The 16,494-nt window shown below is 38.3% G+C and overlaps 1 protein-coding gene across 1 annotated transcript in view; it reads left to right on the plus strand.

The window, feature by feature from the left end:
• Positions 1–16,494, plus strand: part of CEP152 (centrosomal protein 152) — an 87,202-nt gene that overhangs the window by 17,517 nt on the left and 53,191 nt on the right. Inside the window, exons 9-12 of the mRNA XM_047075143.1 lie at positions 1,738–1,938; positions 5,930–6,077; positions 7,697–7,788; positions 8,626–8,789. Coding sequence (XP_046931099.1) covers positions 1,738–1,938; positions 5,930–6,077; positions 7,697–7,788; positions 8,626–8,789 — 605 coding nt within the window. The remainder of the gene's footprint in view (positions 1–1,737; positions 1,939–5,929; positions 6,078–7,696; positions 7,789–8,625; positions 8,790–16,494) is intronic.

Raw genomic sequence — 16,494 nt, forward strand, 5'->3', positions numbered from 1 at the left:
CTGACAGCTCAGAGCCTAGAGCCTGCTTCGGATTCTGTGTCTCCCTCTCTCTCTGCCCCTTCCCCACGCTCGCTCGTGTTCACGCTCTCTGTCAAAAGTAAACATTAAAAAAAAATTAAAAACGAAACTATCTGAAATGATCTCCTTTGTTTACTTGTTAAGGTCTGTCCCTTCCCAGCAGAAAGTAGTAAGAGTCTGGACCTTGCCTGCCTTTCATCATGTCCTTCAGTGCCTAGAACCCTGCCTACTACAAAGTAGTCACATTATTTATTGAGCAAATGAATAAATGCCATAAGCACTTCGCACAGTATTGGAATAGTCAATCTCTGGACTAGAAATGAAGGATAAGCCTCATTTTAAATTTTAATTTTTGTGTGATATAGACTATTAGCATTTTAACTTTTTGAAAACTGATAGTCCTTAGGTTAAAAACCTGACTTGCTTTTATGTAGTAAAAGGTTATAACTTTTTAATCTCTTTATAAGTTAGAAATTGCATTTTTAAGAAATAAGGCATAAATGAAAACATAAAAGCAACAGAATCACCACGTGTATTGGTTTCCTATTGTTGTTGTAACAGATTAATATAAACTTAATGGCTTGAAATAGTGCTTCTGTCTTACAGTTCTGGAGGTTAGAAGTCTGATATGGGTCTCACTGGGCTAAAGTCAAGGTCAGCAGGGCTGTGCTGCTTTTTGGAGGCTCTGGGGGAGAACCCATTTTCTTGCCTTTTCTAGCTCCTAGAGGCCACCTGCACTCCTTGGTTTATGCCCATTTTCATCTTCAGGGTCAGAAGTCACTGGTTCTGACTTTCTTGCCTCAGTTTTTCTCGTTTAAGGATCTCTCTAGATACATTGGACCCCAGGTGATACAGGATAATCTTTTATCTTGTAGCATTTTTTTTTAAGTTTATTTATTTTGAGATAGAGAGAGAGCACGAGCAAGGGAAGGGCAGAGAGAAAGGAAGAGAGAGAGAATCGCAGGTAGGCCCTGCACATCAGTGCGGAAGCCCAATGCGAGTTCAAACTCAGGAACCGTGAGATCATGACCTGAGCCAAAACCAAGAGTCAGACAGACGCCCAACCACCTGAGCCACCTAGGCACCCTCAGGTTAATCTTTTTTATTTTAAGGTCATCTGATTAGCAATTTTAATTTCGTCTGTAACCTTGCTTTTCCCTTGTCATATAACATAACATACTCACAGGTTTTAGGGATTAGGACATGGACATCTTTTGGAAGCCATTATTTAGCCTAATATACCAATATTTTTCAACAGCTGTACAGACATAGTTTCCAAAACTTTTTTTTTTTAGTAAGTAATCACTGATAGTTTTTATCAGTCTTTTGAAAAGAAACATTTAAGAAACAGTTGTCATTTTTCTGTGACCTAACAATTGTGGTCCCCCCCACCCCCACTGGGCTCAGAGAGATGCAAACAGTACTGGGACCAGTGTTGTAGCCACAGACTCCTTGTCTGGTACCCATATTGCCATCATGCTAAGCAAAATTCTCTGTCACTCTCCTCAGGTAACTATAGGTTTTTTTTCTCAGTGAATGATGTTTCCAGCGACCATGGGCCTGGGGCTTCCCAGCTAGGCAAGTTTTAAGGAACTAGAGCCACCATAGGGAGACCCTTTCTTCTCTATTCTCCTTAAAGGATGGTTGAGTTTTAATGTCCATAAAGAGAGCACAGAGTCAAAATATTGTAAACGTGGATGTCCTGTGTGTACCTTCCAGATGATTAAGAAGTCCAGAACGACGGAAATGGCTCTGGAAAGCCTGAAGCAGCAGCTGCTGGACCTCCATCATTCTGAGTCACTCCAGCGTGTGAGAGAGCAGCACGACAGCATTGTTACGGGCCTCACGAAGAAGCATGAGGAGCAAGTGTCGTCCTTGCAAAGGAAGCTGGATGCTACAGTCACTGCACTTAAGGAGCAGGTTGGGATGATCTCAAATGAGCCACTGTCATTAACAAGTAAAACTGGTTATTTTTCATAACTGATACTTTGTGGTTCTTCATATGGAAAATTTGGATGTTTGCAGTAGGTGTTTGTGAGTAAAAATTAAAAGCCAAAGATTTTTAATCTATGAAGATGTCCTGTGGGCATCATTTTGGAAATTTTTTCTTTTATAGGATTGGTTAGTACTTTCTCAGTTCTCCTACCTACCGGTCCTTTATTTGTAGAGTATTTATACAGAATTATTGCCCTAGGGTAAATCCAGACTGAAAAGGCTAGTGCTCTAGGAGCTGGCCTGAACTTTCGAGGTTGTCCTGGGAGTTTAACCAGTAGAAAGCCTTTGTTGGGTAGTTAACCTGTGAGTAAACATTGTCTACAAGTGGTTCTTGGGAGAAGAGTTAATTTTTGAGAGTAGTGTAATAAACAAAATAAGGAGGAAAGTCTCAGCATCTCTCACAGTTTGAATTATTTTTGCCCCAAAGTGAATAAAATGTAAACTAAGGGTGAGTCAGGTGGTGGGTTTGCTTATGCTCCCAAACCCCAGGTAATCATTTGAATAAATAAAATTTCAGAGTGCACTTTTCTTTTTTTAAATTTTTTTAATGTTTATTAAATAAATTTTATTTTTGAGAGAGAGAGAGACAGAGCATGAGCAGGGGAGGGGCAGAGAGAGAGGGAGGCACAGAATCCGAAGCAGGCTCCAGACTCTGAGCTGTCAGCACAGAGCCCGACGTGGGGCTCAAACTCACGAACCGGGAGATCCTGACTTGAGCCGAAGTCGGACGCTTAACCAACTGAGCCATCCAGGCGCCCCAGAGTGCACTTTTCTTCACTTTCAGATAAACCTTTTCCTGTACTCCATTCAGCATATTACCAAGAAAAGTAGAACAACTCTTGGAAAATAGTAGCGAGGTACAAATAGCTGGATAATTTAGCAGATGAACTTGAGTAAGCAAACTTATTCACGCAGTTACGTACAGCTGTGTCCCTATGTGCTTTGTACTGTATGTGTACAGTGGCAACAGAATAGATTTTCACACATAGTACGTTGTGTGAGTTATACAGACTTTTAATCTGGCGTCCCCTAAGGCAGTTCATGACTAGGCTCCATGGCTTTGATGAATCTCAAATTGTGGGTATGGTTTTCTTTTGGATGTTGGCATATGCATTTTTGTTTTTGAGAAGACCCACAAACTCATTCAGATTTTCCTCATAAGAGGCTCATGCTTCGCCTTGCAAAGGTTAAAAATTCACTGTTTTATGAAAAACTTGTTTTTGGTGGGAAAGGACTACACTTGTGTGCTAATTGTATTATTTCATCGGTTAAGCAAACATCTTTTGAACAACAGCTAAATATCAGGATGTAAACAGGCTTTAATGTATATTTATTTATTTATTTATTTATTTATTTATTTTTATTTATTTATTTTTTTCAATATATGAAATTTATTGTCAAATTGGTTTCCATACAACACCCAGTGCTCATCCCAAAAAGCTTTAATGTATATTTAATTATATTTTGAAAGACCAAATGCAACACAGGGATTGATTCATGTAGTGGGAGGAGTAGCAATCCATGATGCAGTTGAGGTTTTTTTCTTAAAATGTCTATGTAGCTACTATATTTTGAGAAATATATAGCTTGTGAAATTATATTATTCATCTAGTGCTTTCCTGAAGCCGTCATCTTTTGTAGGTAAAAAGGATTGTACACACTCTCAACGTATAACAGTTCTTTTTACTATGGCTGAGTTCCTCTTAGGTTTTCTAGCGTGACAGAGCAGATGAGGGAGAAGCTTCTTGAGCTCAGTGTTCCTTCAGGGACAGAACTCTCTAATAGCAAACCATCTCTTGGACCTTCCTGTCTTCTGTCTCTCCCGTTCATGGAAGTGTCATGTTCTGAGATCTCTGAATATAGGATTAAGATCTGGGATTATCTCCTTGATTGTATAACACCCTTCTTCTTTTCAGTCTTCTTGAAATTTTCACCTTTAGGTGAAGTTGTGGACTTTGGTTTCTATGTCATGACTTTCACCTGGTCTACTTTCTAACTTTGCTTTAATGTTAGATTTAAAGGCTCCAGTTTAAACACTATCTTTAGCTAAGAGGTCCCCACAGACCTATGTGTGTGTGGCCCAGTCCTCATTTTTCTGTGCTTTAGAAACCTGTTCAATTCCATTTGCTTCCAAAGATAGATTCAGCTACTATTTCTTTATCACCACACTTGTCTTGGTCAGTCTTAGGGGATGTCTGCCTTTACCTGTCTGGAACTGAATGTTCTTACTCAATCTACTCATGGAAAACATAGAACCATGTTTTGTTCGTTTCTTGGTATTTGAACTGCACAGGTTTCTGAGTGTAATTGGCTCCCTGAACTTGTTAACAGGAAACAACATGGTTTAGTTGATTGTTGCATATAGTCAAGTTATTGCTACAGTTGGCCGTTTCTTTATATAGTTTTTTTCATACCTTTTCTTGAACTAACTTTTTGCCAGTTCTCGGTCTCTTATAAGAGTGATCGTAGCCTCCCCAGCACATAAGTAAATGTTGGTTGTCTCCCCACCCCTTCTCACACACACATTCACACTGTCATTAACGTTAGCCCATTCATCGTGTTTGCCATGGTATTTTGGCACTTTGGAGCCACGCTTTTCAAGCTGGCCTGGGAATTAGCAGCCAAGAGCCAAGAGGTTTGCACTGTTGAATAAACATGGAGTAGTTTCCAGAAGCTTCATTTTGCTCAAAAATTTGGTAGAAAAAATTTAAAGCAAACATGACTACATTATGAAAGAGAATGCAAAATTCACATGAATTTTTGAGGTAAAACAGGAGACTTGAGAGTCTCTTTCCTCTCCTTAACGATACTGTCGCTATCCTTAATGAGGTGTCCCTTGTGTTAGTATCCTGAAAGCATTATTGGGCTTTACATTATCCTGTGGATCAGGCCCTAAATGCCTTCTGTCTGCTTCAAAGCCCTTATTACAACTTATTTTCTTCAGGCTTTTTCAGGTGACTTTAACCATTTACCTTAATATACTCCTGGCTGTCTCATGTTCTGCTATTTGTGTGGAATTCAGCCTATATAGGCTTTTTTGAGTGAGAAGTGATGCTTTCTTCTACCTAGGCTTGGGACTCCTGTGGCTTATTACTCCCAAACACATTTTTCTTTTTGAAGAAACTTGAGTATATTATATACGTGCTCTGCATTTTCTACATATCCCCATACAGCTACACACATGAGTGCATGCGTGTGCCCGTACCCACATACACGCACACACACATTTGTCCCATCTGGGTTTTTTGTCATTTGTTTTTCAAGGTTTTGTTTTGTTTTGTTTGTTTGTTTTTATACCTCACTTTGTGCAAGGCACTGCATAGGTACCTGTAGAAGTAAGAAAAAGAAGGAAATAAGACATGTAAAAGGTAGAAAGAAAAAGAGAAACCGTATAAAAGAAATTCAGAAGAGGGAGAGATTTTTTTTGGCTACTCAGAGTAGAATGAGCTTTTGGCTGTTCAGAATAGAGTGAGTTTCCATTTATGTATCTGTATCCTTCCTGTCTTGGGATACAGAGTCCATGGTTCAAAGTGGTCTGCCTAAATATGAATACATACACTTACACTGACAGTGTAAAATGCAAATAGAAGTGTAATATATTTTCTTTGGCTTGGATAAAATCTAATTTTAGAATATCAGTGTCTTGTGATTATAGAACAGAAGGGACTTTAGAAATCATTGAATTTAACCTTTATTAGCATAATTACAACAGAAAAAAACAGATGGAGAAGTTGATGACTCACCCAAGATCATACAAGTTTGTTCTAACTTCCTCCCAGTCCTGTGCACTTAACCTTATAAAACAGGTGATGCTGCTGTGTGATTTTATATTTGACTTAAAATCCAATTGTGTATCATATTTGTTTAACGTTTAACAACGGATCATGAAATGACTTCTTGAATACTTTCTATTTAGGAAGGTATTTGTTGTCATTTGAAAGACCAAGTGAACCAATTGGAAAGGAATCAAGAAGCGACCAAATTAGAAAAGACTGAGATCATTAACAGATTGACAAGAAGTCTAGAGGAGAGTCAGAAGCAGTGTGCCAACTTTTTGCACTCAGGTGGGTGCCCGGGGTGGGCTCTTGTCTCCACAGTAGGCTAGCTTAATATGCAAAGAGACTGTAGTAGGATCCATGAATTCTAAAAATCGAGAAAGGTAGAAAAGACCACCAGTGACAGTTTTTCAAGTGTTGCTATTATATGTGTTTAATGTGCAAAGTAACAAATAAAAATAACCAATAATCCTACCACACAGAGATAACTGTTGTTAATGTTTGAATATATTTCCTTCAAGTGAAATTGAGCTCACACACATAGGTAATTCCCTACTTCTGCACATAGCACATTTTTGAAAACATACCAAAGCTGAATGTGCAAAAATTGAACAAGATCTATGTTAGAAGGTAGATTCTATCCATGAAAAGTAAAAATGACTATGAAGTCCCATTATATTTTGCTTTTTAAGCTCAGTCTGAGCATGTATTTCTATCGTTTTGTAAAACTCCATGGATTTTTTTCCTCTCTCATTTATCTGGCCAGTTGAAGCTAGTGAGTTATATTCTTGTCATGCTTAAAATTACTCATTTGGTTTTCATGGTGTTAAGTTTGGGACATGCTTCTTATCGTTAGGTTCAGCAGTAGTTTTGTGTTTTTTTCTTATTAATTTTTGTAGAATATTAGAGTAAAAGGCAATAGAATAATCACATGTTTATCCAAACACTACCATACAGACAAACTGCCCTGTTTGCTGGTGAGTAGCTCCTACTGTGAAAATGGCTCAGTGGTTATTCATTACCTGATATGCAAAAGTCACACTTTGGCACGCAAAGCCAATTCAGACTGTTAGTACAATGTGTATAAGAGTAGCTTATTCAAAAGTTGGAAGTACTAAAGTCAAAGACTCTTAAAATATGTGTGTGGGTATGTTTTGGTGGGGGCAAAATTTGGCTCGTACTCTGGGTCCCTCCTCCCTCTTCAGTTTTGTATCCTTTTTGTTTCACGTGGCATTGTTTAGTGAGCCTTTTTCCTTGCCATTAAAGGCTTTGAAATATGATTTTCTTTAGTTGCATAATATGCCATCATTACTTTGCCTAACCATTTCCCAGATGCTCATTTTCTTTTGAGGAAGCCCAGTAACATCCCTTTCAAATGGGAGCCTCCCCTAGTACATTTAAAACATTAGGTTACCAAAGTTTCTGAAACACAGCCCTAAGATGCTTTTTTCACATGTGGAGGTGGGGGTGGTGGAAATAAAAGCATTTCGAAAGAAGCTAAAGGCAGCAAGATGTAGTTTTCTTATTAGAGGGTAGCAACGGGTTCCAAAGAATTTTTGTTTTGGCTTTCTGCGAGTTGGAACATTATGCTCCTATTAAAGGGCTTGTGGAGTGTTAAGGTCTGTAGACGTGGCTCATTTGATTCATAGCAAGGTCACAGTAGTCCAGGTCTTCAACCTCCCAAGGACATATGAGGAGCCACACTAAATGTGTGGACATGTCTCGGAGATGTCTGGACCTATGCCTTCTCGGTCCCACTGGCTATACCTCTGTCCTCCTAGAAAGGCAATAACAAGGTAACAAAGCAGGACCCCACCTTCTGTAGCCTCAGCGGATTCAAGTTCTTCTGTACATCGTAGGTTCTTCATCCCTTTACCTTTGGTGCATTCTCTGATTTCCCCCCCCAGGCTCAGTACAGGAGGTGGCTCAGCTACGGTTCCAGCTGCAGCAAGCACAAAAAGCACATGCTATGAGTGAAAACATGAACAAGGCTTTGCAAGTGAGTGTTGCCACTTGGAAGAGACTCTGTGGGTAACTGAATTAGGCAGTGCTTACATCACTTTTCTGGACCTTGGATTTCTCTAAAGGAGCTGGTTGGAGCTGGTTGGACCGTCTCCAGGCCAATGAGAGTTGTTCACGGTCTCACCCACACAGTGAGGTAGTCGAGCCCAGGTCTGTCTTGACTGCGGAGCCAGGGCCTGGCACCCTCCTGTCCGTCTGCCTGTCACCTCCTTCACACGGCATGTCCTTTCACTTACTGGTGGTCGCAGAGATAAGTGTATCCGCAGGTGTGGGAAACCCGCAGTGTAGCTGCAGTTCCCTCACATCCTCCCCCAGCGCGACTTACATTTTCCACTGGAGGAAGAGTTCCAGTATTACCTCTGCTGGAAAGACGTATTTTGCCTTTTCCCACCGGCAGAGTCAAGTACAACACGTTCTTGGCAGACCAGGCCGCTCTGAGCTCTAGAAAGCCAAAAAGTGCTGCCGTCAGTTTCTCAGCTCAAGGGACAGACACTTTTTGTGGAGGACCTAATGTAAGCACAGGAGGCGTGAGAGAAACCACTTAGATTTGCTCTCTCATTCATTTACACATCTGTTCAGTCCGTGTACTTGAGAACCTGATAATGTGCTGGCCTTTCTAAAGTTGCAGACATCTATGTTTTCATTGTACACCTGTGTTCTCAGCAGCATTTATTTTAAAGTTATTTGTAATGTAAATAAGGTATGTGAAGAAGTATTTCTGGTTTCTGTTGATCGTTAAGATGAATTTTGAAGCACAGAGGGATGACTGATTCCTTCATATTGGAAAATAATTTTCAATAATTTTGTGTTTTAGGAAGAATTAACAGAACTAAAAGATGAAATTTCACTCTACGAATCTGCTGCAAAATTAGGAATACTTCCAAGTGACTCAGAAGGAGAATTAAATATAGAACTCACTGAATCATATGTGGATTTGGGTATTAAAAAAGTCAACTGGAAAAAATCCAAAGTGAAGAGGTATTAAGAAAATAGTTTACCGTATGAGGCGCCTGGCTGGCTGAGTTGGTTAAGCGTCCAGCTCTTGATTTTGGCTCAGGTCATGATGTCATGGTTGGTAGGATCGAGCCCCATGGCGGGCTTTGTGCTGACAGAGTGGGGCCTGCTTGGGATGCTCTCTCTCTCTCTCTCTCTCTCTCTCTCAAAATAAATAAACATTAAAAAAACAGTTTACATAGAAGAACCTGCGTTAATAATACTGACGATACGAGTAAATAAGTGGCACGAGGCATGAAATGGTGAGCTAACTAGGGGTTCTTGAATGTGGGACAGTATGCTTCAGTCGTTTCTAATGAAGTGTAAATGTCTGAAGTCAAAATGAACAGAAACTTCAACTATTGATCTTGTACTGTCTTCAGTACCAGTAGGCACATCAGTTTCAATAAAGTGGAAATGATTAAAGTTAAAACACAGAGTAAATTCTACAACTGAGGTTATGTATCTGCTCTGTTATTAAGGCAAGGATGTATTATTTTTATTCATACCACGTGTTGAAGGCGGGTACGTGGCATTTATCAATGGCATATGAGAAAATTAAGCATTAATATTCCCTAGGAATGTTACTGAGACCTTAATCTTAAAATAGGGATGCTGTCTTTTATACTTCCGCTTAACACAGAGGTATAATACTTCAATACTTGGCAAGGAGTGTCTTATCATCCCTTTCAGGAACCCATGTGGGGAGGGAGTGGGTGGTAAAAGAGGAACACATTTTGGTACCTTTAAACGCTTCACAAATGAATGGAGGACAGGATGTACTTTCTGGAGGCGCTTGCAGTTTGGGAAGCGCTATGCAAGGCTCTGGGAGTAGAGCATGAAAGACGAGGATGAAACCCTCCCTGACTCCAGGGAGTTTACGTTTTGCCTGGATGAGGAGAGGGAGACATACTTGTGGGCCACTACGTGCTGTGTGCTAAATGTTATCCTTGATGTACAGAGACGTATTTATCCAGTCACTCCTTCTCCTGGGTGTGGGAAACGGATGAAACGTGGGTATTTGGAAGAGATTGTATTTAGGCTAAGGAAAGCCTTCCTCAAATGCATCCAGATGCCACACGATCACTGTCCAGTTTATAATTTCAGACTAAGTTTCGTGAGAGTGTTTACGACCTGTTGTGTTTCAGGTATCCTGCAACTAAATACAGGTGTACGTATCTCCTGAAGGGTTTGCTCTACAATAGGTTTTAGAAGTTAAGTATGTTCATAGTATGATCTTTTTGAAACAAGATGACATTTAGAAAATTGAAATCTAAAGTGATCAGGAAGTAAGGTGAAACAAGATGTTGGTTTAGTTTAATAAGGCTTCATTTGTTTGGCGGTCAGTCTTTAGGGACTCTCACCTTGACAGATTACAGCGACGATCCAGAAGGAAGCTAAGAAGCAAAGAGCAGAACTAGAATATGTGGTGTGTTTAGCTGGAACCACCTTCAGGCTCTCATCACAGGGCCTTACTGACTTAGATTTGTTTGGATCCCAGGAGTTATCTGAGTTCCTGGCTGCCGAGTAGCTGGGGAAGGTGATTGGGAGCGGTACTACCAGTGTTTCACTCAGATAGCTCAACCTCAGCAAGGAGAGGACGACAGCAACTATAGCTGCGATCTGCCTCAAAATGTCTGCAATCACGATCTTGAGTTATTGAAGAAAAAGGATGTGTGTGTTATATTTTTTAGACAGATTTACGTACAATTTTGAAGTTAAAATGTGGTCATCTGGAAATTTACTGCTGTGAATGCCTCATTTCCTGTTAATGCCAGATTAATTCTGAATGGCTAGTGGAAAGGGCATGGTCTTGAGATGCAGATTTTGTTTTGATTTGTAGTTTTGCCATTCAGCACTAGCTTTGTGATCTTGGGCAGGTTCCTTGGCTTTTCTGAGCCTGTTTTCTTATCAGGTTTTTTCTGTTGAGTAGATTATAGATATCTCTTGGGGGTTAAAGTGAGGATTAAGATAAATAATGAATATAAAGGACCTCATATAAAATGTTCTTGCACTTAGTAGGCATTTAGTCATTGATAACTATTGCTATTATTATTTAATAGATGATTGGTTAAAATATACCATTGATCCAGTTTTCATATTAATTCTCTTTTAACTCAACATATATCTTGTAAAAAGTTTTGATTCTCATCTCAGCCTTGGGGAAACATCAGATCTGTATTTTCATTTCAGGGTTGGGAAAACCAACCAAAGCCGAACTCTTTTGCCCAAGAGGACATGCTATATTAGCAGCAGAACCATACTTGAGCCCCAAACCATTCTGTCCTGTAAATCTGTCCTATTTACATGACAAACCTTTTTGCTTTTGACTTCCTTCTTCTTTCTGTTTTGCATTTTAGAGGATTAATGATTTAGTTCATGTCAAAAAAGATTTTTCTCCGGTTGTAATTTGTGCAATAAATAGCCTGGGAATTTGGAAAATAATACATATATATGTTATATAAAAATAATGTATACTTTTTCAAGTAGACTTAATTCATCATGATGTTTAATGTGTTCTGCTTCTGCCCTTTGTATTTAATTCATACTCCTAACCAAAACCCTACAGTAATTTAAAGCACATGCCTATAGATAACCAACCTGAGACCTCACATCACTATCATAGTCATGTCACTGTCACAGTAAAAGGGTTGCCACTCCTAAGCACAGAGTGAGTGGTCACTGAGATTCAGCCTGAAGACGTTCAGTGAAGCGCACGATATGCGGAAAGAGGTTTAGCTTGTAGCCCTCCCATCCACCAGCAGTTTAATAGATAAGAATCTGAGCAAAAAGTAAAAATATTTATTTTTAGGTCAGAGTGAGAGGAGGTATAGGAGAGAAGAGATTTGTACTTTTTCTCTGCTGTATTGTGATTCTTAGAACGAGAGGAAGCCACAGTTTTCCCAGTGTCGAGAATTTTAGTCCTGTGTTGACTTGAGCTGCTTTCAAATCACTGACCCAAATATTAGCGGCTCCAAGCTTTTATTCTCAGCTACCACCTCCCTCAAGCTACTGCCTAGTAAATTTTAAGGGTTTAGCCTCAGTGTTCTATTTCACATTCATGGAACTTGAGTAGCTAAATCTGCATGCAGCTTGCAGACAGCTTCCCTCTCCCTTATTATAGTTGGCTGCGAAGCTCAAATAATAAACATTTAACAAGTGGAATGCCTTTTCCCTTTGGTCTTCTCAGCAGGCTTCATAAGGGACTACAGTTTATTTGGACTTAGGGGAACCAACTTCCACAGAACTCAGCAGGACTGGTCACCACTGCTGATTTTTTTCCCTTTTGGGAAAGAAGAGAAAATTATTTTAGCAAGCGCTTTTCTCTGCTCTCTGACTTGGCTCCCTCTAGGAGTACATGATGTGCTATTTCAGTGATCAACATTCAGTAAGAAAAGAAATTAGGGATGCCTAATTTGTTAACTGAGTCAAAATAAGCGTTCTGCTAAAAGTGCACATCTTATATAGCTTAGAAAAATGCATTGTAACTTATTTTATATTTCTTATGTAATTATATTTCTATTTTATTTTACATCTCTATTTCCATAGGAGTGGTTTAAATAGATGAGATCTATACAGACATGTTTACATTATATAACATATACAAAAGTTGTGTGTATTGATAAATATGTAGTGTATTGCAAGGAACTCCTTTTATAACGCCTAAAAAAGCCTAATATTTTGTTCATTCTTTGTCTCTCTGTATAAGTGTGTGTGTGTGTATACATACAATGTATATGCATTCTAACCTTTTGTTTGGAATCACCATAAACCGAAAAACAGCAAAAAATTAAACTCAGAACTGTTATTTATTTTTTTTAGAACTACCTTTAGTGTTTTAGAACAGTTTTAGAGAACCAGAAAAATTAGTACAGATTTTCTCTATACTCCATACTCATTTTCTTCTGTTAACATCTTATACCATCATGGTACTTCGTTACAATTAATGAACTAATAGTGATACATTATTAGAAACTAATGTCCATACTTTATTTGGATGTCCTCAGTTTTTACCTCATGTCCTTTTTCTGTTCCAGGACTGCATCCAGGATGCCAGGTTAGGAGTCATGTTTCCTTAGGTTCCTCTTAACTTTCCTTGTTTTTGATGACCTTGACAGTTTTGAGAAATACTGGTCAGGTCTTTTATAGGAAGCCCCTCTTGGAATTTGATGTTTGTTTTATGATTGGTTTTCTCGGGGGTTTTGTGGAGGAAGACCACAGAGATGAGGTTCCATTTTCATCACATCATACTGAGGCACATACTATCAACTACTTATTTTTTTTTAAAAAGAAACTTTCTCCTTTATTATGGAAAAAATGGAAAATACAGATTAAGAAAACAGAAGAAAATTAGAAGCAACACAATCTTACTTCACCTCCCATGAAGAAAACAACTTGTGACATTTTGGTGTATAACTTCCACATTATCTGTGTTGTATATTTCTAAAAGATAAAATAATATTGAATGTATTTTATAATATATCTTTTAGCATATTCTGAAATCTTTAGATGATAATGTAAATATTTACTAATGGATATGTGGATGAATGAACTATGTTTTAGTAATACACTTTAATTTTTTCATTATAAGTAATGCAATATTATTATTATCACAAGCTTGTTTGTAGTCAAGTCTTTATTGACATCTTTACTTCCTTAAGATTTGGGTGTATATCCTTGTTAAGAGGTGTGCACATATTTGAGGTTTTTGATACATATTGCCAAGCAGTCTGTAGTTTGCTTATTACGCATGTCATGTGGCAGTTCCTATTTCTGAGTATCCTAGCTAGTGCTGAGAGTTACCACTTCTACTGTTTAAAATTTTTATGTAGTTAGACCCATCATTCTCTCTACCTGTCTGATTTCTTGATGGTATTTCTCTAGTAATTTTTATAATTTTGTTTTACTTTTTAAACCTTTTAAAATTGAGAAAGTGCATGAAACATAAGTGTATAGCTTAACGAATGATTTTAAAGCGAATGCCCATGGAGCCACCACCCAGAAATAAACATTGTTAGCAACTGTTCATATGCCTCTTCCCAGTCATAATCTTGAAGTTAACTACTATCTTAACTGCTAGAGCAATTGTTTTCTGGGTTTATTGTTACCTTGTAAGACCTAATTATTCATACCTAAACACTATAGATTCAGATTGCCTTTGTACAGAGGGAACTCATACATTAGATGTTATTTTTTTCTTCTATAATTGTATTAAGATATATTTAAAGTACCATAAAATTTACCCATTTAAAGTATGCAGTTCACTGGTGTTTCATATATTCAGAGTTGTGCAACTGTTACCACAACCTAATTTAGAACATTTCAGTATCCCCAAAAAGAAACCCTGTAGGTATTATTAGTCATTCCCCATTACTCCTTCTTGTCCTCACTGCTTAGGCAATCACTAACCTACTTTCTATTTATGGATTTGCCTCTTCTGTACATTTCACATAAATGGAATCATGTAGTATGTGAATGTATAATGGAGTCATGTAGTATGTGGTGTTTTGTAACTGGCTTCTTTTACTTAGCAGATGCTTTCACGGTTCATCCACATTGCAGCATATATCAATACTTCATTCCATTTTCTAGCCAAAAAATATTCCATTGTGTGAATATATATCATATTTTACTCATTCATTCATCAGCTAATGGACATTTATTTGAGTTGTCTCTACTTTTTAGCTATTATGAATAATTCTGCTAGGAACATTTGTGGACAAATTTGTGTGGGTATAGGTTTTCATTTCTCTTAGAGGTATAGTTGACCCTTGATCAATGCAGGACTTAGGGGCTCTGACCTGCTGTGCAGTTGAGAATCTGCATATGACTTTTGACTTTCCAAAAACTTAACAGCTAATACCCTATTGTTGACTGGAAACCCTAGCAGTAACATAAACCATTGGTTAACTCATATTTTGTACGTTATATGTATTATATACTGTATTCTTACATTAAAGTAAGCTATAGAAAAGAAAATGCTAAGATAATCATAAGGAAGAGGAAATACATTTACAGTTTTGTACTGTATCAAAAAAAAAAAAAATCCACATGTGAGTGGTCCCGTGCTTTCAAACTTATATTATTCAAGGGTCAACTGTATATCTGGGAGTGGAATTGCTGAGTGATGTGATAAATCTACGGTTAGCATTTCAAAAAATGGTCATACTGTTTTCCAAAGTGGCTGCACCATTTTACATTCCCTCTAGCAATGTATGAGGGTTCTAATTTCTTTATATCCCTGCCCACGCTTGCTGTTTGGCTTGGATTTGTTAATGATGTAGTTTTTATTTGATGGCTAACTATGTTGAACATCTTTTACTATGTTTATTGGCCATTTGTATATCTTCTTTGGGAAGATCTCTTCACATCTTTTGCCCATTTTAAAATTGGGTTTCCTTTTATTGCTTTTGAGAGTTCTTTATATATTCTAAATACAAGTCTCTTGTCAGATGTATTATTTGCAAATATTTTTTCCTGTGGGTTGTCTTTTCACTTTCTTGATAGCATCCTTTGAAGCAAAAAAAGTCTTTAATTTTATGAAGTCCAAGTTACCTATTTTTTCTTTGGTTGCTTGTGCTTTTGATTATTTAAGAAGCTATTCTCTAATCCAAGGTCCTCAAGATTTATACCTATGTTTTCTTCTAAGAGCTTTATCTCTTACATTAGGTCTTAGGTTCATTTTGAATTAATTTTTGCTGTATGATATGTAGAACTTCATTCATTTGCATCTGGGTATCCATTTGTCCCAGTACCAAAATTGTTTTGACATCCTTGTCAAAAATCAGTTGACTGTAAATGTGAGGATTTATATCTGCGCTTTCAATTCTGTTCTACTGATCTGTATGTCCTTATGCCAGTGCCATACCGTCTTGATGTAGCTTTGTAGTAAATTTTGAAATTGGGACGTATGAATCTTTCAGCTTTGTCTTTTTTTTAAAAAAAAATTTTTTTTTAACGTTTATTTATTTTTGGGACAGAGAGAGACAGAGCATGAATGGGGGAGGGGCAGAGAGAGAGGGAGACACAGAATCGGAAACAGGCTCCAGGCTCCGAGCCATCAGCCCAGAGCCTGACGCGGGGCTCGAACTCACGGACCGCGAGATCGTGACGTGGCTGAAGTCGGACGCCCAACCGACTGCGCCACCCAGGCGCCCCAGCAGCTTTGTCTTTTTAAAGATTGGTTGGGCTATTCTAGGTCTCTTGCATTTCCATAGAAATTTTAGGATCAGTTTGTCATTTTCTACATAGAAACCAGGTGGGATTTTGATTAGGGTTGCATGCAGTCTGTAGATCAATTTAGGGGAATATTGCAGTCTTAATCAATGTTGGGTTCTGAGGGTCAGAGAGAGAGGGAGACACAGAATCTGAAGCAGGCTCCAGGCTCTGAGCTGTCAGCACAGAGCCCGATGTGGGGCTTGAACCCATGGACCGTGAGATCCTGACCTGAGCCGAAGTCGGCCACTTAACTGACTGAGCCACCCAGGCGCCCCCCTCCTTAGTTTTTAAATGACTGTGTGTGTGCATGTGTTCTGTTGATGTGTTGGATTTTTTCCTTTTTTAAATATATTTTTGTATATAAATTCTTTGATGGTTATGTGTATTGTACTTATCGTCTCACTTTTTTTTTTAAATCAGTTAAAAAAATTTTTTTTAATGTTTTATTTATTCTTGAGAGAGAGAGAGAGAG

This window comes from Lynx rufus, unplaced genomic scaffold (assembly GCF_022079265.1).
Source record: "Lynx rufus isolate CCGP_SWC_20201006 ecotype Redwood Valley unplaced genomic scaffold, mLynRuf1.p SCAF_13, whole genome shotgun sequence".
Classification (NCBI taxonomy): Eukaryota; Metazoa; Chordata; class Mammalia; order Carnivora; family Felidae; genus Lynx; species Lynx rufus.